General features: G+C 43.1%; 1 protein-coding gene across 1 annotated transcript in view; it reads right to left on the minus strand.

Annotated features, from left to right (window-relative positions):
• LOC146185436 (unconventional myosin-Ia-like) overlaps positions 1–24091 on the minus strand; it is a 93398-nt gene that overhangs the window by 11821 nt on the left and 57486 nt on the right. The window contains exons 10-25 of the mRNA XM_084607822.1: positions 23708–23814; positions 22834–22981; positions 22516–22634; positions 21879–21965; positions 21725–21790; positions 21497–21601; positions 21355–21417; positions 20020–20220; positions 18438–18552; positions 18043–18164; positions 17787–17854; positions 17102–17318; positions 7358–7507; positions 7094–7162; positions 6448–6483; positions 3495–3581 (exon numbers count right to left, since the gene is read on the minus strand). Coding sequence (XP_084463948.1) covers positions 3495–3581; positions 6448–6483; positions 7094–7162; positions 7358–7507; positions 17102–17318; positions 17787–17854; positions 18043–18164; positions 18438–18552; positions 20020–20220; positions 21355–21417; positions 21497–21601; positions 21725–21790; positions 21879–21965; positions 22516–22634; positions 22834–22981; positions 23708–23814 — 1760 coding nt within the window. The remainder of the gene's footprint in view (positions 1–3494; positions 3582–6447; positions 6484–7093; positions 7163–7357; positions 7508–17101; positions 17319–17786; positions 17855–18042; positions 18165–18437; positions 18553–20019; positions 20221–21354; positions 21418–21496; positions 21602–21724; positions 21791–21878; positions 21966–22515; positions 22635–22833; positions 22982–23707; positions 23815–24091) is intronic.

The raw sequence follows: 24091 nt of genomic DNA on the forward strand, positions 1-24091 counted from the left end.
CGAATATAAAGGAAAGTGTAGTTAAAGTAACAGAGTAGGGCTCAAGGAAAATAAAAATAAAAAAAAATGCAGGACTGCGCTTAAGTAGAGCAGAAATGGCGAAAGCCACTTTGCCGGACTGTGTTCACTAACTGCATCGCCATTGTTACCCCTACTATCAACATCATCACTATCGATACTATGATCATTATCACGGTCACTGAATGAGTATTTCGTCGTTGTTATCGCTAGTATTATCACCACGGTAGACAAGGAGAATTACCACTCGTCTCTCACGCGCCCGGCGTGGCCTAGTGGTTAGCGCGCTCTCCTGGAGATCCGATGGTTAGTGGTTCGATTCCCGATGAAGATTGGTCTTTTTTCTTAACGAAGTTCATGCGAACATTTCTTGCAGACATTTCAACAGCCTACGAGCCTGAAAGACTTCCGCCCTAGTAAGGATTTTATTTACTGAAATAAGGAGGATGAAGAAGAAAGTTTGCTGAGAAGCAGTGTTAGGCAGTGTGTGTTAGAGGGTCACCGAGGTCAACTGGTCCTTAGCTGGTCCAAGGCTAGCCATGCCCGCCACATTGTGGAAGAAGGATATGGAAAATGAGTGCACTGAATTGCAACGGGGCAGGAGAAAATGCAGTGCCCTAAATTAACATAGGGTTCAGCACAATTCGGGCATGCAGGAGAGTGGAGTGAATAATAATAATTATGATAATAATAATACGTCGATAAAATAATGAACAGAACCAAGCTCCTTCGAAAGCATTAATGGAATGTTCAATAGCTTTCAATTAGTCGAGCTCACATCACTGCTCGCCTCTCGTGGAGAAGTTCATGAACTCAGTCTTCGTGCATGTGCACTTGGTCATAAGCTTATCACTTGCTTCGCAATTAAATTGTGAAATTTTTCCACTTTTACCAGTCACCATTGAAAGCATAGAGAACGCTGAGCGCTGGCTATTTCATAGATCCTCCTGCCTTAACTACAATGCTTCTGAAGTTTGCCGGTGCAACTCGAGCGCTAATATGGGGTGCCACAGCGTTTCTATTCATAAGACTATTGTCTTAATCTTATCACATCAGTGGGTTGACATTGATGTTTACAAAAGGCCAATCTAGATTCAAAAACGCTGATAGACGTAAAATACCGCCCAATACAGCACGGATTCATACCAGTCAATATCTACGGCCTTTGTTTCTTTGTGATGTTTCACGTTACCTTTTATAATATAGCATGAGTAGGAGACGAATATAAAACAAAATTAACAAAGGCTACGGGGGCGCCTCAACAGCAGACTGAGGCTTATCCTCAACTATGAAGGAACGAAAATAAAAAGAGACCATAACCTCACTTTTCTTGAACCCGCGCCCCGCACAGAATTAGTGTGGAGTATGTGTGTGTGTGTGGGGGGGGGGGGGGGCAGCTCCATGGGTAGCTTTTTGACACAGCTCCCGGATATCTAGATACATGAGGCCTCTCCTCTCATTTCTTTCTTCCTAAAACCTTGCTTACTAGCGGACTCGGGCTCTCCCTCAACCTTTGCTCACTTTGTTTTGTATTGTCAGGGGTACAAATGATGAGCCTAGAAACATCCTGCAGGAAATTTGAAACAATGCTAATCACAGAATAGAAGTGAAAATAACAGTCAAGTGAAAATATATTTTCTTTTCTTAGCTATAGCATGGTTATAAACAGGCAAAAGGCGTATCATGCATCAATAGTAATACGAAACAGAGAAAGTCTACGACTTTATGTTACCAAGAAAAAAGAATTATCCAAACATAAAAGGTGTAGGACTTAACCAGCCTGCAAAATGAACACCGAGGCTAACAAGAAGGGACCAGTGATGATGTGCGTGAACAATGGTTTATATTTTTTCAACGTATTTTTCTTTTTTACGAAGTCGGCTTAAGTGAGGTGTGAGCCACACATTTGACAGCGCTGGGACTGCAGCTGATATTTTAGTTTTTGCAGCTATACACGAACTTGACTGCGCATGTTTGATATATTCAAGTGATATTATTCGGAATGAACAGTAAACGCTCAATCGCAAAGTATTGCATGTGCAAGTGTAAACGTAACTTTACTACCGTGCAAGTATTCTATAAGCTACAACATTTTATATCCAACAGAGGAATCTACAGAGTGGTTAGTGTCGGTAGATTTTATACGCACTTGGGTAGGATAGTTATAACAGCAAAGTGTCGTGCATTCATTTCTTTCTTTACACTTTTCGTCTAGGAAAGCTTGGTTTTTTGGTGAAAAAAAAAAAAAGCACTAACTGAAACGCCCATATTGCAAATTTTCGCTGCTTAAAGTTCCACCTAAATTTGATGACGACTCATTGCAGAAAGCAGCCCGTAATATAAGTCAATTTGAATATTTCGGAATGGTAAAACCATGTATTACCCAAAACGATGATGCGCGAATACACGCCTCGTGCATCCAGTATGCGAGGTGTGGATGTAGAAAAACAGGCCCTGAACCGCGAGGCTTTCCAGTCCTTGGCGATTAATAATGTACATGAGCATTAACAGATACTACAGCACTTATGAAAAACTGAGCATACTGCTCCTTAAATATTTGGGCCTGTGGATAACGCTTAAAACAATCTACTTCTATTGGGCCGAACATACTTTTTTTAATCGTTCTTACTTTCTGAGCGCTTCATAAGAATGCCAACTGTACAGAAATTACTCGACAGCATTGTTAGCAAACTGCAGAGATAAGTGCGTTAGGTTTTGTAGTTGTAAAACAGAGCTCATTTTTAATAAACACGACAGGCTGAAAAGCGACTTCATGGCATGCAAACCTTCAATGTGCAATATACAACAGTGTCTTCTGTAAGAAACATCTAATGTTAAAAGAAAAACTTCACTCATAGTAAGTAGACGGTGAGAAAATAGTGCGCTATCCGATGTCACACTTTAGCACAGAAAAAAAAAAAAAAGGTACTCCTAAGACTGCTTCACATCAACTTTGTTACATAATGCTTGTTTATCTCTTCTGCAGAAAAATAATTGTTCTCAGTAGTTTATATCAGTATATCTAACAAATGGGCCTTGAGTAAATGGTTTACGCAAAGTTAATCGATATTGTAATGATACAATATCTCTCCACCTCCACCCTCTCGACATAGCACCGCTTAAAAAATTGAAAATAAGTCATTTCGATGTCGCAGTAACAATTTTATATCCTAGTATGTGATCGAAGCAAATGAATCGCTCCTAAGCCCATGAAACACACACGCAAGTCCCTCTCTTCCGCCTACTGAACTGCTAAGAGGGAAGTGTCATGCATGAGACAATTACTAACAGCTATGGCGATTGGTGGTCTGTTAGAAGCGCCTATAGATCAGCCTGAAGCCGCACATGCAGCACAGCATGCATCCCGTTCTCCGCGAAGGTTAGCACAGTAAGCGGACGGTATTAGTAGCGCACGGCCAGGAGGTCGGGAAGGCTGCGCGTGAAGGCGGCGGTTTGTGGCTCGCGAGGCCTCTCACCTCGTAGAGACGGTAGGACCTGCCCAGGACGCGCGCTGCACACTCCCGCCGCCTTGCCTGCCTGACGCCGTGGAGCTCCTCCCTCGTCTTCAAACGTCCATCATGCAGACACACACACAGACAGAACAAAACTCCCCTCGATGCGAATTCAGGACACGCACAAGAAGAAACCAAGCAAAAAATCCCCAGAGCATGCACCTGCGCGTCTCTCATCCCATCGCCTCTCCTCCTCCTTCCAGCTTCCACTCTAAAGACCGTCGCCAATAATGCGGGTCGTGCACAACAGCTTTAGCCAAACGCGTGCCACAGAACATGGCTACAGTGTGCTTGCGATGTGACGAGGCTTTAGTCCGCCATCACAGATGCAGTGCGCTCTAAAGCAAGCCAAGTGCACCAAAAACGAAAGAAACGGCAGTCAAATAAACCAAACAAAGCCAAGTGACAAGCGCGCACCCAGCCGAATGCATGTTCACACCGTGCAGCGAGCCGTCAAGCGAGTCGTATGGCAGCAAGCGTTCGAAATAGCAAAACTAAGAAATTCCAACCCTCAGTATTTATGAAAGTCTGAACTTACAATTCAAACTACCAATTATAAGACATACTCTTTACGCAGTGCTTCGGTACAGCCAGTTTCCCACGTATGCGCTGCGCCTAATGTAGCTGTTTCTGACTCCTGAGAATGCCGCTGATAGAGAATCAACTCGGACCTTCGCTTCGTGCATAAAGAGTAAGCAGATAAGGCCTCTAGGCCTACTGCGAATACGTCCACTAAAGAGAAGTGTTTGCGATAGTAGACAAAGTGCCACTGTGTTCAACCCAAAAATTATGCTGCTTTGCATATGGCTATTCGTGCTAAAAAATATATCTTGACATTTAGGCATCGGGCGGAACGTTTCAGATGTGAGCACACCAAGTCAGCATTGTAACAATATTACGTTAATAGTGCAAACTATTCTTAGGCTACCGTATTTATTAGTTTTTGTTTTTCTGAATCGTGGGCACGTCTAGTAGTTTTCATTTTAATGTTTGGATTGCTCTGATATTGAAGGTATAAGAACTAGGAAGCAGCAGAGATAGTTTCTTATGTATGCTCGTAAGTAACATGTGAAGAATAATTTGTCATCAAAAAGAAAAGTGAACAAAGAGCACCTCGAAATCACGGTGGCAGCAGATAGTTCCGAATGTTACGGCATAACAAAGAAACTGGTGATATCAAAAAGTGTGGTTGTCATCAGAGGGCTGTAAAGACCTTGCCTGCCAGCGCATGAGTGCACATTTCCTGGCAACTTTTGCTACACAACCATCAGGTTTGTATTGTGTGTTCTTGAAAACAAGGTTGCCTTTTTCTAGTTCGCCGAAAACGCAGTGTTGTTCCATTTCAGCCTAATACAACGGTTCTAGATAGAATAATTGGAAAACAGCGCGTGCGTACCGCACCGCAGTAAAAAGTAGGCCCAAACCGTGAGCTCATCCTAAACGGTGCTATGGACTGAAGGGCAACCGCTCGGGCCCGTTCCGTACCGCCCAATTTGCTAACTTACCCTAACTAAAAACGGTGTCCGAATGCCATGACGCTTTCGTTCGTGAGTGTCAGTCAATCACTCTAGCACTGGCACGCAAAAATAATAATTATAGAAAAAAAAAAGAAATATGAGTTTTGCTTTAGACATTACAGCACGCCAGTTAGAGAAACTATAGGCGGTTCTTCTGGAACAAAGCTTTAGTAAACCATCATTAAGGCACGGAATTAAATCCGCACCGACATCAACACTTCCAAGTTTAGACACTATCTCATTTAACCCCAGCTCTAAAGCACAGTGAGCAGGACAGGCTTACAATTTATTCAAACATTAGGGATCCTTTCATGCTATAAAACGTTTTTAAGTTTTTAAAAATTTGCTTTTATTTCATAAGCGCTGCCCAACCTTTTGTGTAAAATGCGAAAGTGACTGTAGCGCGAAATTTAGCATCGACGTTATACTAAATAGACACAAAGAGTAAGACATGTTGTGTCAATAAGGGAAAACAGACTGGGCAGTTCAGTATCGAGGATAAAAGCAAAAACGCATAATCTATTTAAGGGGCCGACAACTAATATCTGCTGGTCTTTTTGGTAACACTATACCTTAAATGAAATGCCTATTAATATTTGGTGTGCAGTAAGCGAGGAAGGAATGGGTTATGCCAGCTAATCAGGGCAGCGCATATGAATAAATTTTATAGCGCACAGCCATGACACCATATCACACTAACGGAGTAATTTACTGTAGTATAGTAGAATCAGTAGAGACGAAGTACTTGAGCCCTAAACGTATGGTTTAAAACAGTGCGTTGTGCCTAGTCGTGCCACCATGCTATCAGCATTTGTAGATACCATTCCCAACGCCTCATAAGATTCTATTGCGAGGTCTTCCCGTACTTGAACAATTTGCAAACAGGGGCTCCCATTTAAATTATTATAACCTTAAACCTGTCACGCAAGTGCTCAAAAGAGGCAAGAGTCAAGTTTGCTGCAAGGAGCCAAGAAGTAGTGAACTTACAACAGTGCGGACTGTACCAAGTCTTGTGCACTAAACCGATGGTTCAATATACGATAATAAAAGTTGAGAGAAGAAAATGTAGAAAACGTAAATAAAAATTTTCCTTGCTCTAAAATCTAAAATGTATTTCTTTATTTCTTCCTCAAATTATTACCTTTTTCTGCAGCCTTAAAAACATCTTCCTTTCTTTGCCATAACTGTGCCACTTGTCAAGGTCAACTTTCGCACCGTACGAAATGTTAAATAGAGGTTAGTTCGTGCTACATATGTTGTTGACAAAACCGGTGTCACAGTAAAACAAAAACACAGCATTAAAAGCAATGTGTTCACGAAAACGAAATAGAGAAACACAAGAATCATAAAAGAAGCCGAAGCGTATGAACAAAATGCATAACAAAACAAACAGAAATTACCACAAGAGTTTTCCGGCGCTCGAACTCCTTTCTTGCCTAGAATGAGATAAATAACAAAGCAACTTAGACAACATAAAAGACGAAAACAAATTCTGGAAGGTATAATGCATAAAAATAAACTGTGCTTATTATAATACAATGATATTCTTGGTATACAACGACCGTTTGCAGGAACCAACAGCAGGCTGAGACAATGTTTCGAAGTCCTTAGCTGCTGATTTTCTGGCTATTCAGCGTTAGTTTATGCGTGTATTCAGTGAATTAACAGTGTGCCTACAGGCTAAATACTTTGTCGACCTTAGTTCTTAATCAAGGCTTATTAGCTCCGAAAGCAAGCTAAATGACAAAGTCGCAGAACCCAAAGTAGATCACATCACGTTTTGACGTTTGAACTTAGCGTTCTGACACTGATATATTTGCAATGTATTTAGAACACAAAATCTTAACTAGAAGTGACACATGAATGAAAAATTCGTGGTATCTCTGGAAATCAAGGTAAAAGCACCTTTGCAAAAATATTTTACATTGCATAATTAAAGCAGATCTGCTGCGTACCTGACACGACTAGCAAGCGGGTTAACGGACGACAGAGACAAGGGTTAGCTGTGATCAAATGACAAAAATATGGAGCATGTTAGCATACAACCTTCCATCCTCTATAATAGGCAGCAATGGTGGTCGCCGCTTGCCGCTTACGCAAGAACTCACGACGAGCCTATCGATAGGAAAAACAAAGAAGAAAGAAAGAAAACCAAAATGCAAAAATCAGAAAACATTGTTTAATGAGAAAATAACAAAAATTGTTTGCGCCTCTGCCTCTGCGCGTGTGCACTGCTTTATAACTTTGGAATCACTCTGAGCTCCGAACTCGTAATGCTTTGCGTACACTGTTCGCCAATGCTTAACTCACCTTCCAGCACCTGTAGTTGCTCGAGAGAGTCACTTGGCTCTCGCGCATGCGCAGAAACCTCTCCCGCATCACGAACCCTCTCCAGGTCTTCTGGATCAAAGTGGCCAGTTCGTGCAAACGCTCACACCGGAATTCCTCCAGCTCACAAACCTGGAAGCGAAACATTTGTCAGGATTTTTCCCTTTCTTATTTTGCTTGTCGCTTTGTTGCGACTTTCATTAACAAATGCGATAGCGTTTTCAATTATTCATTTTGGCTTTTAACTTTAGATTTTACTTCGTTCAGCGCAATGCGTGCACACTGATATTGTACGCTACTTGCGTAGCGGTTGGAAACATTATATAATGTGTCAGTCGAGGCTGACTTAGGATGGTTAATTAGACACCAGTGATAGCGGTCCCTGCTCGCCAATAAATGCAGCCCCTTGATGATTATAGTGACGACGATGAACATGGTGTCCCTGATTCATCTTGCGCACACACACACACACAAAAAGTTTGTTTTTAGAGCACTTCAACTGATATTATTCTCATTATTGTTCCAACAATTCAATGCTAAGTAGAGAAAGGCCAGTACATTTGCCAGAATTTTCACATAGCTAGTTTTCTCAAGAAACTCATTGGATTCTTCTGTCAAGAGGGTGCTTTCGTAAGGAGCGATTAAGTTTTTACAGCCGGAAATAGAGAATCATCTCGACAAATGAGAAATAAAGCAACAAAACACTGTAGGTAATCCAGCAAAAGGCTGCTGGCTGGCTGAATGATTACTGTAGCATTTGCTACGTTGTAACAACAGAAAATTGTGATATTACTACAGATTTTTTAGTTGTCATGCAAGGTTCAGTGTCGACAACCGCACAAAAATTCTGTTGTGAAAACAGAGAGTTTTCTGGGTTTTTTATTTTTTGATTTGGATATACAACATGCTTCAGCTCAGAATATTTCATAATCATGTTCAGTGTCCTTTATAAAACATTTACGTGAACTTTTAATCATATTCAAATTTATGTGCACCACTTTTCATTCACGGCGGGGGCTGAAAATAGAGAGCTATCAAAGAAATGTGATACAAACATTTGGTAAACTTTCGCCTCTAGTTTGTTCGTGCGTTCTTTTATGATTCGCCGTACGTTGCTTACCTAGAAAAGACTCGCTGTGAGTAAGCGGAACGTGAATACTCGTCACCATGAACGTTCATGATTTCACTAGCAGTGAAAGAGCCCTCGTGATTTCCATACAGCGCGTTGCTACAGTATGCCTGCGAATTGGCGCTTCCAGCGTTCTTCCGTTCCACGCCTCTCTTGTCCTGGCTGACATGAGTAGTCATTTGGAATGCAACAAAAAAAGTCCTTCCTTCTTTCGTGATTTTTAAAATTTTCTAATGGTTAAAGTTATGCCCATCGTGTTTTGCACGATTATCCCGACTAAGTGCCAGCAAAGAACATGCTTAGAAGCTTTCGCACGCAAGATTGAGTCTAAATCCATCCCAAGCACGTCAACGCGAAAAAGACGCCTTACAAGCTAGACGAAAGAATGTATTCATTAAAGCAGTGGTGGGTGCCGAGTAAATTATTTCCTTCACTCAACAAACTTGCCAAGCACAGTCACTAACCCTTTCCCTCATTTAAAGACATTCTAGGCACAATTTAACATATTTTACAATATTCCTTCCTTTAATATTAGCAAATGATGTTTGCACACATTGTGCAATTCGAGTTAGTGAAAATCACAAAGCGTGCTTAGAAGGTTTCAGTTCACTACGAGTGAAAGCCATAAAATACGCTTAGAACAGTTTACATAGCTGCCTTGATTCAAAACCAACACGCATGCATCCAGCGTGTTGATTTTGCGAACGAAAAAAAACGCGTCCAGCGAAATAAAACAAAAACTACCCCATACGCCTCCAACTAATTGCGCCTAGGGCCAGCTGCGCCCTAGTATACTTCCAAATGGCCAAAAGTATTCATCCTGCCCGAACGACTCTCTGCCGAATCCTGCAACGCTTTTTCTACATTGTAGAGAGCACCTTGACTCTAAGCCTCAATGGATTATTTTTGCATCGCTTGTAGGCTGTACCCATGTTGATTTCTTCTTTATTTCGTCTAAAACAGATTAGCTCACCTTTACTTCCAGGCTCACTCTTATCGTCTTATGTCTTCTACTGTTACCCCTATTTTCATTTTTCTGGTTCTCCGCGCTGTCATGAACTTAAAAATTAGTTTCCGCAATTACACTGGCTGTAAACCAACAATCAAGCACAAAGGAACACGTTAGACCACGTGAGGTTTACCCACGACAAAATATGTAAAATATTTCTCTTGCATGTGGACCATTATTTGAAGCTTATTATTGGCTTTTGGACCATTAGAAACGAATCGAAGCTTTGAAATGCACAGTAACAGAGAGCAAAAAGTACAAATGTATAATTTTTATTTGCTGACGTGTAGATGCACATAATACTGCGGTCTTTCATGGGCCCCAACAAAGATTTCTTGTAGTCAACTCAGGTACTCAACAGCGAATACAAAGGGAGGACAGCCGCCAAAATGCTATTTTGAAGTCGGCATTCTTGCAAGACCAGATACATTCTGATCATAGTGGTTTGTTCGTTTTCAAGAAAAAGGTATCACCTACATGACTAACACCTTCGGAACTTTATTCTCATGGCATGCAATATCTTGCACATACGTTTTCGTGGATTTCTGTCGATTCTATACTGAACTAGTTTGGCTAGGACAGTTAGGATAATTTTAAATTACAGTGCTCTTGTACATTTTATTTCACTGCAGATACCGCAACTGCATCATGACGAAAAAGATTGCATCTTAGGGGGGCTAACTTCGTTATGTGCGCTAAAACCGCTGATTTATTCGGCACCAAAAAGCCATTTCCCACATCCCTGCAAAGTACGCACATTTATATAAATTCTATTCAAACGTATTTTTAATTACATGCTACACATACTTTCAAGCATATTCTGCGGAGCTAAAGCGCCCGTTGTTTGGTTTGGTGCTTTTCCGACGTCTCCCGACATTTTGGCCAAGCAGAAAGAATGTCACGAATCGAAGCGAGCACATCCCCCTGCCTTTTATACGGGACGGCCCAATTAGGACATGGAAAAATTAGATTCATGCTGCTGCCGTGTGTACCCTTAGTTTCTGTCAGAAAGCACTGGCTCCAGAATAGCGTGTTCCAGGCGTACCAGTGGACTGCAACGCCTACGACAGGGGAACTAAACAAACTACTCGTTTATTTAACCCGAAGAGTCTGATAACCCTAGGACTCTTTGTAACGCTTTCTCTGCACAGGCCACGGGCCGACATTGGGGTAGAGCAAACAGAAAATTAGAGGGCCTCTTAGATATCTCTTAAGAGAAGAACGGCGAAAGTGTGCCCTTCGTCTCCTATCATTTGCCTCTCATCGTTTGCCCCTTCACTCTTTCCAGGCAGTTGCGGCCATTGCAAGTCGTCGTTTGCCATACTGGTCGTTCCGTAGTCATGCTGAGTCATGCCAGGTCATTGTAGTCATTGTAGTCATTACCACTAATATGTAAGCATATTTACTCATCATCATCATCACCAGCCTGATTATACCCACTGCAGGGCGAAGGCCTCTCCCATATTTCTCCACTTAACCCGGTTCTGTGCTAGCTGCATCCACTTGACCCCTGCGAACTTCTTAATCTCATCCGCCCACCTAACTTTCTGCCGCCCCCTGCTACGCTTTCCTTCCCTTGGAATCCAGTTTGTTACCCTCAGCGACCATCGGTTATGCTCTCTTCGCACTACATGTCCTGCCCATGTCCATTTCTTCTTCTTTATTTCTACTAGAATGTCGGTAACTTGAGTTATTTCTCTGACCCACTCTGCACGCTTTCTATCTCTTAATGTTACCCCTACCATTTTTCGTTCCATAGCCCTCTGGGTTGTCCTCAACTTAAGTAGAACTCTCTTGGTTAGCCTCCACGTTTCAGCCCCATAGGTGAGTACAGGTAAGATGCAACTGTTGTATACTTTCCTCTTGAGCGATACCGGTAAGCTGCTAGTCATAACCTGCGAGTGCTTGCCAAATGCGCTCCATCCCAATCTTATTCTTCTTATTATTTCCTTTTCATGGCCCGGATCTGCGGTTACTACCTGTCCTAAGTAGACATATTCGCCTACTACTTCCAGTATTTCGCTGCCTAATGTAAACTGCTGTTCCTTTCCGAGGCTGTTGAACATTACCTTAGTCTTCTGCATATTGATTTTCAAGCCTACCTTTCTACTTTTCCTGTCTAGGTCATCAATCATTATTTGCAGTTCATCCCCCGAGTTGCTTAGCAAGGCAATGTCATCGGCAAATCGCAGATTACTGAGGTATTCTCCATCTACCCTTATCCCTAACTGCTCCCATTCCAAGTCTCTGAATACTTCCTCCAAACAAGCTGTGAATAGTACTGGGGAGATTGTGTCTCCTTGCCTAACACCTTTCTTTATGGGAATTTTGTTACTTTCTTTATGCAGAACTATGGTTGTTGTGCAGCCACTATATATATCTTCCAGCAGTTTCACGTACAGCTCGTCTACCCCCTGATTTCGCAATGCCTGCATCACCGCCGAGGTTTCAACTGAGTCAAATGCTTTTTCGTAATCAATGAATGCTATGTATAAGGGCTGGTTATATTCCGAGCATTTTTCTATCACCTGATTCATGGTATGAATATGATCGATAGTAGAGTACCATTTCCGAAACCCTGCTTGATCCTTTGCTTGATTGTAGTCTAAGGTTGTCCTGATTCTATTAGCGATTACCTTAGTAAATACCTTATACGTAACAGACAGTAAGCTGATTGGTCTGTAATTTTTAAGGTCCTTAGAGTCCCCTTTCTTGTGAATGAGGATAATGTTTGCATTCTTCCATGGTTGCGGTACCGTCGATGACACCAGGCACTGCGTATACAGGGTGGCCAGTTTTTCTAGCACGATATCCCCCCCGTCCTTCAGCAAATCTGTAGTTATCTGATCCTCTCCAGCTGATTTTCCCCTTTTCATAGTTTTTAGTGCTTTCTTGACCTCGTCCTTCGTCACTGGTGGAATGTCTGACTGGTTTTCCCTATCGCCAATCTCATTACGGTCCTGACTACTTTGGCTACTGTAGAGATCTGTATAGAACTCCTCGGCTACTTTGACTATCTTTTCCATATTAGTGATGACGTTGCCCGCCTTGTCCTTTATCGCATACATCTGGTTTTTGCCTATGCCCAATTCCTTCTTCACCGTTTTAAGGCTTCCCCCCTTCTTTACAGCATGCTCAATTTTCTCCATGTTATACTTCCTTATATCGGCCACCTTGCGCTTATTGATTAGCTTTGATATCTCGGCCAATTCGATCTGGTCTGTTGGATTGGAAGCTTTCATACTCTGGCGTTTCTTAATCAAATCTTTCGTCTCCTTAGACAGCTTACCGGTATCCTCTCTAGCTATCCTACCGCCTACTTCTACCGCGCACTCAGTAATGGTATCTCTGAAATTATTGTTCCTTGCCTCTAGGGTAATGTCGCCATCCTCAGTTAGAGCTGAATACTTATTCTGTAGCGAGATCCAGAACTCTTCTGCCCTCCCCCTCACCGCTAATTCGTTGATGGGTTTCTTTCTCACTAATCTGTTGCGTTCCTTCTTCAGATTTAGGCTAATTCGGGACCTCACCATCCTGTGGTCACTGCATCGCACTTTCCCGATTACCTCTACATCTTGCATAATGGCGTGGGTTGAACACATTATGAAGTCGATTTCATTTTTAGTCTCTCCGTTAGGACCTTCCCATGTCCATTTCCGGTTCTTCCGTTTGCTGAAGAAGGTATTCATGATTCGTAAGTCATTGCGCTCTGCAAACTCAACTAGTAACTCCCCCCTGCTATTCCTAGAACCAATGCCATAGTCACCTACTGCCTTGTCTCCTGCTTGTTTTTTCCCTACCTTGGCATTGAAGTCGCCCATTAGTACAGTATACTGCGTCTTTACTTTTCGCATTGCCGATTCTACATCTTCATAGAAGCTTTCAACTGCCTGGTCATCATAACTACATGTAGGTGCATAGGCCTGTACAACCTTCAGTTTATACCGCTTATTAAGCCTAATTACGATGCCTGCAACCCTCTCATTAATACTATAGAATTCATCTATATTACCCGCTATATACTTATTGACAAGGAAACCTACTCCTAGTTGTCGCCTCTCTGGTAAACCTCGATAACACAGTACATGCCCATCCTTCAGTACAGTATACGCCTCATTCGGCCTCCTAGCCTCACTAAGCCCTATGAAATCCCATTTCATGCCCTCTAGTTCCTCTAACAGCACTGCTAAACTAGCTTCACTAGCTAGAGTTTTAGCATTAAACGTTGCCAGGGTCAGTTTCCAATGGCGGCCTGTCCAGCGGAGCCAGGCTTTCTTAGCACCCCCTGCTGCGTCACAGGTCTGACCGCCGCCGTGGTCGGTTGTTCCGCAGCCGCTGGTGACTGAGGGCCGGGGTTTTATGGAGCTTATCATAGGAGGTTGCAGCCAATTACTGCACCAGGGTGGCCAACTCCCGTTCTGGTGAGGGAGTGCGTTGCCGGAGGTGTTCACCGGCATCAGGTCGCACCCCAAGCCTGTGTATGCAATTCCATCGACACGCGATTTTTTTTTTTTTTCATCCGGTGGAGAATTGCGCGGCACCGGGATTTGAACCCCGGTCCTCTTGCATGCGAGGCGGATGTTCTACCGCTACGCCACCGGTGCACTCATATTTACTCATTTACTGTCAGATGCGGACATTTCAAGTCGTCGTTTGACATACTAGCCATTCCGTAGTCATGCTGAGTCATGCCTAGTCATTGTAGTTATTATCACTAATAACAAGTCATGTTTACTTATTTCCAGTCAGCTATGGCTATTACAAGCCGTCGTTTGACATATTGGTCTTTCTATAGTCATGCTGAGTCATGCCTAGTCATTGTAGTCATTACCACTGATAGCTAAGCATTTTAACTCATTTCCAGTCAGTTGTGGCCATTAAAAGTAATCGTTTGACATACTGGTCGTTCTGTTTTCATGCCCAGTCATGCCTAGTCACTGTAGTCATTACTACTCATAGCTAAGCATGTTTACTTATTCCCAGTCAGTTGCAGTCATTACAAATCATCGTTTAACATATTGTTCATTCCGAAGTCATATTTAGTCCTTTTATTATCATTTTATTAGTAATTATTGTTATTGATTAACTCTATCGATATCTATCTTATAACGTTTATTCCTTGCCAATCCTCATCAACCGTTTCCATTCCTACTTTCCCTCCTCATACATCCGTTATTAGCAACTAACACATCAGCGCACAGATCCGACGCACAGATCCCGCGCACAACTCTCGTGCGCGGGATTTCGTTTCATGAGCCTAAAAAGGCTTTCGCTTAAAAAAAAAAAAAGTCATACCGGCCAGCGTGAATGAAACGAACCGACTGACGTGCATTTAGGCCGAAGCCGTTACCACTTGTTTCGTTTCGACAGCAAGTATTGCCGGGGAGGGGTACTACAAGACAGTCTAGTTCACGTTTTTTACGTCATCTGTTGTCTGAGCAGACTGCATATGGAACACCTAAACCACGTGTGTCTATAATATTTTTTTTTGTAAAGCTGGCTTCTTCTGACTAACATGCTGCATACGGCAGAGCACGCTTTACGGGCTACGCAAGGTATGCGGTAATCCGAGATAAAACTATGGGGAGCCGCGCGTCAAGTTTTCCCGTTTTACTGGAATATTTTATGTAAACATTTTCTCTTCAATCCCTTTATCCTAATCTTATATTTAAGCGTTTATTATACCTTGAATATTGCCCTAACATCACAGTACCTTATGCAACAATATTTTGTTTTGTATTTTTACTATTTCATAGATCGTAATTAATGTATTACATGGCAGATGTCAAATAAAAAAAAAGCATTAAACAAAATTACATTTGTGTTTCTGTAACAATTAAAAGCCCCATTACATACATGTTGTTGCATTAAACATTATTTTTCGGGCGATTGTTTGGTGTAGACGTTTTTTACCCCTATTTATGTATTCGACTGATTTTCGCATCATCGTCTGCAGTCTGTGCAGTTTGTGTGTGTCAGCCCTCCATGTAATTAATAAGCCTCTATTTATCGGTTGATTGCATGACATCCCGTTGTCAAGCTTGCCAAAATGCTGATCTGACAGTTCAGTGAGGGAAGTGAAGAGGCGTAGCAACAGCTCAATGGGCTCGTTAACAGGTAGGATTTCTTTGTCGGTTCCATTAAAGCTTCGCATATGTGCGGACAACACAACTTCCACGGCGCGAAGTACCTCAAAGCAAAGTCGGTCCCTCTTCACACTCACACAGCAAAATAAATGTGGAGCTGAGGGTGAAAAAGCGATTGAAACACGTTTACCATAGACATATGCCTTCGTCAGCCAGAATCCAGTTACACAGGGAACACAGCATAAAAACATGCACCACGGGCGCTCACCCGATCGCAAACCGAAGGAACGTCGCGCGGGAGAGAGTTGACCATTTCGATCTGAAGTGCTGGATTCGCGAAGACTGGACACGATCGGACAAAATCATTCGCGCAGCTTCAATATCGCTCCGTGCTGCTGCTTTAGAGAACCCCGTTTTCGTGGTACCCACATCCGCCTCTGTGCGCGCCACCTGTCTCAAAATCGTTGCGGTTCCTAGCGTGAGATGGCGCCACGGGCTCTTTAGCTCGGTTGCTGCCTGTGCCAAGCATTACATTTGCTGCTAGAGTGCGGTTCCAGTGCGCGTAACAGAGCGGAAGAACGTGCACCTACTGCTACTGGATGGCCAATAAATCGACAATTAATCAGTTATTCACACCGGGCTAGTGATAACAGGTTATAATGATTTTGGGTATTCGAACCACATGCGTTACTGAAGTATAACTGGCCGCCTATAAGAACTGCTTTCGCAATCATGCAGCACCTTCTCTCCACAAGCTAGCCACCCTAATAAATGTCACTGTGTGCAATTACTAACATTGCAGCAATCATGTTTCTGGAATATATTGGCTGCCAAACGTCAAGACACAACAACCCGGTTCATTTTCACGCTCATGCGTCGCTGTACCGTGGCTTCTTCATTCCCTGCCCTTTGAACGTAATTGCGGTTTTACCCTCGTGGGTGAATAGTGTGACGACTTCAACCGACTGCAGCACTACCGCAGTTGAGAAAAAATCTAACCAGAACCACTGTGGCCATGTTGACAACCGCACAAGGTAGGGCCCCGCTCAGAGAAGTGTAACGCAAAGGGCATGGCGAAAATTTCTCAGGACGGAAAGTGCATGTCATCATGCGTGCACGTATTGCTAAAAACCAAGAAAGAAACGTGATATTGTACAAAGACACCCATCATGTGCTGGTAACACGGCCCTATCCTGCGGGGGTGCGCAAGTAACTTTTTGTGAAGCAGAGCCTCGTCTTGCATCTCTTCGCTTTCCGTTTCAGCCAATGCGTTGCGCTATTGTAAAAACACAGTCGGATACACTTGTCCATGTGTTCAACCTGCTTTGATTCGCAGAAGTAGATAAATGGTCACTGAGTGTTTGTTTCGTTTTTTTCGCACATATACGAAAAAGTTGGAGTGTTATTTGCAAACTCTTTCATGAGAGGACGCTATGAACACGAAAGAAATCATTACTAGCCAAACTTCTGCCGCTCAAATATGAAGAAAAAGAAAGGCGCACCGTCCTGTGGCTCTTGATGAATATCTTGCTGCGGCCAAAGACGTACTCCGATGAGTGGATGGGCAGGTCTCGGAGCAGAAGAGTGACACCCTCGGCGGGGAGCCCCGTCCATTGGGGCCAGGTGCGGACGCTGAGCAGTTTGTAGCGCTCCAAAAATGCAACGTAGTCCTGCCGGAAGGCGAACCCCGCGCGGCGCACCTTCAGGGTCTCCATCAGTCTGCGTGCATGGCAAAAAAGCGCATATGGTTACTTTCCCTAGGAATTTCGCTAACGTCCACAGAGTACTCATATATCCTCTCTCTAAACGACATACTCCTGCGTACTTTTAAACCCCATAAACTTCGTAAACCTTATTACCCTGAATTTCTAGTGCTTCTAAGAAACCTTGCGACCCGCAGAGTCTATAAAATCTTCATAGTGAAGCATCGTTTTCGTGCAACAAAACGTCAAATTTAGCCCTGTCAATGTACTGATAAAATCCCGTACGTTTCCATGTGACGACTTTGGCTTCATGTCCCCCTAAAACCCAACTGTGAGGCGAAACGTTGCATTCCGTATTTTGTCAATATCAACAAGAAGCTCTGCATAAGGCGGCTTTACAATACTCAAAGAAAAACGGTATTCGCACACGAGAAAACCGTCACGGTAAACTAAGAAGATCATAAGAACAACTGGAAGACCTTACCCGAGGTACCGGACTTGGTGCTGAACTAGTGCCATTTCAAAAATCATCGGCTGCTTGAGTTCATTTGGCTGCGAGAAACATACCGCAGATCAACACATGCTTCAGTGATGTTTAATGAAAATAACGATGTGAAGGAACAAATATACGGCGTGCTTTATGACATCAACGAATAAGCTTTTTTCAGTTTTACTCTACTCAAAACAAAGCTGTATAACATACCATGCATGGTTTAAATACATAAATTTATGGCACGTACCTTGATGCAACGTACGTAGTTTGGCGTTTTCGCTTGCAGATTTTTTACAAGTGCTCCAATTGAAATCTTAAACTGTGTGGCAGTCGTTGTTGGACGCTTCAGCGTCGTGCGCTTTGGGTTTCCTGTGAATGCATAAATTACTTTTCGAGATTCACAACGTATGTGCAGTGACAAAACATCAAGTAAAATACTAACTTTCCAAGCGCCTATAAAGTTTCAACTGCGAGCACAATGGAGAGCGGGCAACCTCTTTTTCTTATTCATTAAAAAAATGTCGAGGAGAATTCCCTCAAATATCAAGATCATGCCTAAAGTACAAAGTGGTGCAACTGAACGCCAGGATTGGCTAATCGTCAGCTGTAACTGCCTGAAAACCATCAGACGTTCGTGCTTACCTTCAGGAAACAGAACCTTCATCAGGGGATGATCGCAACTGTACATGGCTTGAGACAGGTCACGGTAGAGATGATCATTGTTTTTATCAATAAAACCAACAACAGAATAGGTAACCTGAAAAAGAGTAAAATGTGAAGCTGGTAATCACCGCTGAAACCACAGCTGTTGGCTCTCAAATTGCTAAGAATTGGTAAAAAAGTAATTGTGGGCACACTTTCCGTAAAGGAAGAGAATAAGTTTATTCGGACATGAATCACGTGTAAACAGAACATGACCACGGGAAGAGGCAAAAGGAAGAAGCTGGTGGAATACTTCCTGACGAGGCCTCACCCCGGGTCCCACATCAATCGCAGAAGGATGGGCAAGGTCAATTTTACCAAAACAAAACAAAACAAAACATAACAAATGATAAAAAACTTATTAGATTATATTTTGGCATAGTAAGAAATTAAATAACAACCATGCCATCGCAAACAAAGTAAGTACATCAGTAACGCTACAATTCGCGACGCAAAATGTAAACAAAATAATAGAGTAGACAAACACATCGCACACATATTTGTGTATATTATGTATATATATATATATATATATATATATATATATATATATATATATATATATATATATATATATATATATATATAAATAAATACATCCGCGAACTATTGCAATCTTTATTGTTTTCAACAGCCGCCAGCATGTGGTATTTTATCTGATTGTAGCATCCGAAACAATCTTGTACTTTTTGTTTATTTATGCTCAGTGCCCCGACGAACGCGGCTTTATCTCTTTCTTTGTAGCGCGAAATACGCCCAGATTAGTCTTGAATGCAAGCACAACTGCTTCTGTATTATTCCATACGTTTCCGGTATAGCTGTGTTATCTCAATATTTCTGCTGCGACATTTAAATTTAGGGCTGCCGAAGGCAATGAGCCTTCGTAGTTCGAAGACAAGCGAGCAAGTTTGCTGCTATCGCCACCGCCGAGTTGCTTACTTATGAGGACGCAAGTTAGCGCAATAAAGAGTTGATCCAATTCCTACGTACTACGCCTGTCGGTTTTGTTTGTGTTTTGTTTTTATTTGTTGTTATTTATTTGGGGGGGGGGGGAGGGGGGGTGACAGCACTATCACCACGGTGAGACATCTTTTGAGGGTGCTGGGTAGCTATCCCAGTACATTTCGCACCAGAGGTCACAATAGAGAAAATTTCCTTACAGTATTTCGAAATTAAGAAAATATGCACAGGCCACAAGCTCTTCGAGGTGTATATTTTATATGTGCTTACTTCGCTAAATAGGGAGAGCTTCTATAACTCTCAAACAGCGCATGAATTTCTAAACTAATTCCGAGCCTTTCGCTATTGGCTGACTACCTTCCTGCCTTAACTAAAGTACGCAGATGAGCGAGAAGCTGACAAGATTAATTAAACAAAAGGATGTGGTTCGCTGCATCGCCTCACATCCAACGGCCAGGTTGAAGATATATATATATATATATATATATATATATATATATATATATATATATATATATAGAGAGAGAGAGAGAGAGAGAGAGAGAGAGAGCGCAGTACTCACAGCACCGGCGTAATGCCTAAGACGGAAGCACTGTGGCGGCAGCGAGACGTCGGCGGCCCCAGTGAGGTTTTTGCATCCCTTGCTCTCGAAGTAGGGGCTCTCCTGGCACACCTTGGTCAGCTTGTACAGAAAGCTCTCGTCACTGGCGGGCCCCGGCCGAAGGCACTCTTCATCCAGCATCGCCAGGATGCCGTGGTTATTCTGAAATATCGCCCATCGCTTCTTAACGCAGAAACTGCCGACATGCTTCATCGGAAGGGCTGTTGCTACCTCAGCGAAATCATTGACTCTCCGCTCCTGTTAAAGCAACGCCGTAAGACAAGAACAACCTCAGCATGAGTAAAAACTCGAGGTTTCGGCCGCCAAGGAAGGTTTCAGGGCCGCCCTGCACGATAAAGTCCGAGCTAAGTCCAGACTTAAACGGTGTCTTTAGTAAGACTAGACTTCTTTGAGACGGCTCGGGTTCAGAACGCTTCGGTTCAGCTCGTGTTTATCAGAGTGGCTTCCCTGAACGCACTCAGCAATCACTTGGGGCATTTTACCTCGTAACACAATGTTAAGCCGCAAAAAGCAATGGCACTGATTTTACGCAGCTCAAGACTAACGGTATGTTTACATCTTATAGCGGGGGACAGGGCCAGAGCATCCCTGTATTTCCCTAATTTATCTATATAGGTACCTGGCGCCCTTGTGTCTTAACTAAGACGGCATTAGAGCCGTAATCGTGCAAGCGACTTATTCAAGTCAGGACTGAAGCCCAGTCTCGACTCTAGTCTTAAGCGGCCTATCGTTTAGACTCTGTTAAGTCTGGACATAGCTAAGACAGTCTTAAGATCGTTTCGTGCAAGCGGGCCCAGGTTTGAGCCCTCAAAGCGGCGGCACTGATTATATGTGACTAAACCATGAAGTCACTTCTTACAAGAACCACGGCGATTTTAGGCTACTCTCAATATTTACCAGAAATATTGTATTAAAGCTGCACGCAATGCATATGAATAGCAAACCACGTAATAAAGGTGGTGACAGAACTGACCTCACGTAAAACCAGGAAAAGAACAAACTTTCTAGTGCGCAGGTATTCATAAGTTGCGTATTCATCACGTAATTCCGCGTGCTTATTTTGACTTAGGAATTAAAAGAAAGACGAAAATGTTTCGCCGAAACATGACTAACCCCTGTCGTCCTTTAAGAAGGCATTTGACAGCAGCAACATTTTACACTGCTGTACAGAAACTCTCTGAAGAAAACACAGAAGATTAAAGGCGACTAAAAATCTACTCTTCTGAGTAGAAATACTTATTACGTCACGCAAACTATTTATTTCGTACGACGTACCTTTTCAATGAGGTCACAGATTATTGCATTGTTGAAGTAGTCTATGTGCTCCCATTGAATACCCTGAATGGAAAAAGAAAGAAAACATCTAGTGCCAGAAGCAATAGAAGGGCGACACTTAGCAGAATGCACGCACACCTACCTCACGCACGTACTCCTCCTGCTCCTGTTTGAGCGTAAGTACTATGAAGAGTTGCTCAAGCTTCTCGTTGCAATAATTTATAACAAACTGTTCAAAACAGTTTTTCTGGGAAAGAAAACGTCAATGGGAAACCAGCTTACTTCAGAAACGTAACACCAGAATAAAATATGTTTAGACGAAACGCGGGTGCAATGCAAGCATGTTGTTGGAACAAGGAATGTATATCACCTCTAGAACTTCAAATCCATAAATGTCCAGGATTCCGAGACATTTTCTCTTCCCGAGGCGCTTCGCCTGGCGGAGAAACACGGCAGCAGGATGGTCAGCATGAAGTGACGAGACTTATCAAGGGACAAAAATAAAGAATAATCTCCTTACTTACCCGTATGCTATCATTTATTCGGCTTACTAACCACGTGAATAGGCGGCTGTACAAAGCTTTGCATAAGGCATTCTTGGAATATGTGGCCTGAAAAAAAAAAAGAAAAAAAAGGGATAAACGATTGTTTCAGTGAGCCTGACAGGGACGACCGAATTTTTCAGCAGTAGCCTGTAATTAGGGCTGTCCACGTAATCTAGAACTGTTGTGATAACATTTCAGGGCGTTAACGGGTGAATATACACAAGACCGTAATGCAAAGCTCTTGCTCCGGAGAATTTTATTAATTTTCAATCTCTGTTTAGTACTTCTCCGAGCTACTACGTGTCATAAGGTTATGGTATCAGCCCTTAATCACCACTTGCAAGAAATGTTTTCAAATCGAGGCACTCTGAAAATGTTTAAACAACGTCTAACGATTCACTTTCTTTCTCTGTCATTGCTACATAAAATCAGACACGGTCTAGCTTCGGTTCAGCAAATGTGTTTGCAAAGTGACTGTCTCTAGAGCAAAGAGACAAAGTAGGCCAAGGGCATTTACCATTGCCTATGTCTCAAGGTGCAAAGCTGCCCTCAAAACGTGGACACAAGCAATTGGGTACAAAAGAGTAAAGGTGAGGAGAAACTGCAGGGCGCTCACTTCATTGGCTGAGAGGTCGGTGACGGCTACGTCGTGCCTCGTCTCCACCATCTTTTGAGTCAAGGCAGAATGGAGGAATGCGAAGTCCACCCGGAGCAACTCGCAAATTTCATACAACTCTGCAACAACAAGATAGAGAAAAGGGGAGAGGGATAAAACAGCAGTATTGTCGCCAGGTAAATAGCATTTTCAGGGGGTGGAGTTAAAGTTGGAGTCAAAAGGCAAGAGAGAGAGAGAGAAGAAAAAGGAGGAAGGCGGGAGGTGGTCCTGAATTTGCGCGACTGGATGACGGGGCGCGTGGATGGTCAAGGAGCTCACCATACTCGTTGAGGAGGGCGCAGCTCTCGGTGTCATCGATGTTCGCGCGCGGCTGAAACTCCACGTTTCCCAACTTGAGCACGACGGCGACCACTTGGAAAACGGCGAGTACTTCCCCCTGGCTCATTCCCAGTGCCTCCATGGACCTCTAGCTCGCGAGGATGGCGTGCCAGAAATAGACAAAAAAAAAAAATCGCATCAACTTCCTTCGCCAGTGTTGCTGTTCATTGCAACTGTATTCAGGGTGATCCAGTTTTTAATCCTTCGACAAAAAAGCTTGCCGGTCTTATCGCGCGCGTCGGTGTGCTCCGGGCAACGCTATTTGGAGCAAACGTGCCGTATTGCCGGCGGTGAATTATATCTGAGCCGCTACGAAGAGGTTCTAGAGGAGCAAGATAATGACGCACGAGGACTTCACCCCGTGTCACTGCTCCATCTCAACAACGCAACCATAAGGCAGCTTTAGGTAGGGACGAAAACAGGACACGATGATGTCAACGCAGAGGCGTCAGCGAGGTCGCGTACCGTCTTTTTCTTGTCTTAAAGTTGAGCTGTGCAGCATTTTCACCTGTCATGAATTACCAGCTAGACTGATCAGCCAAGCTCTCAAAGTATTGCTGATACTTCGTGGAGCGAAATGAGCAGCGCTGTTAAGTCAAGGACGCCACGTAGGATGCTATCAAGCTGAAACTTATCACTGCAAACGCCTATGCGAGAGGGTTAATTTCTTTGAAATAAAAACACAAAGACCTAAAATATTGCATTCTTTCTCAGGTTAGTGCAAGGGTGAAAAGCAACTTGTAATACTATAAGAGAGCGAAATCCCTGCAACAAACGCAACTCGTGATTTCTCTACGCTGGGCAGCATACTCACCTTGGTCAGTACAAAATAACTCCTATCATCCATGCTTTCCAATTGCGAACACCTGCTGTGCTTAAGAATGGAATAGTTTTCGGTGTTCCTCTGCAGCTTTAGGCTCTCTGGAACAGCAAAAATGGAACGGTTTTATGTTACAAATGTTTCGCAGCTCGGGCACATCAGCTGAGAACTAACGTTTCAGGTTTTGCGCAAATGACGCTAGTGTCGCACATCTGAACAGGCTCGCCCCGCGTTAAATATATTGACCGACTGACACAAATACAATTTACGCATAAATCTTTCACATAGCATATCCTTTCACTTTATTTTTTTCTGTCCTTCTGTGGTTTCTGTCCACTAAGACTTGGTACATCAGACACTCCTTCTGTGGAGAGGGTA

The sequence above is a fragment of the Amblyomma maculatum genome, chromosome 6, assembly GCF_055883805.1.
Source record: "Amblyomma maculatum isolate TAMU_Amacu chromosome 6, ASM5588380v1, whole genome shotgun sequence".
In the NCBI taxonomy this organism is placed as follows: domain Eukaryota; kingdom Metazoa; phylum Arthropoda; class Arachnida; order Ixodida; family Ixodidae; genus Amblyomma; species Amblyomma maculatum.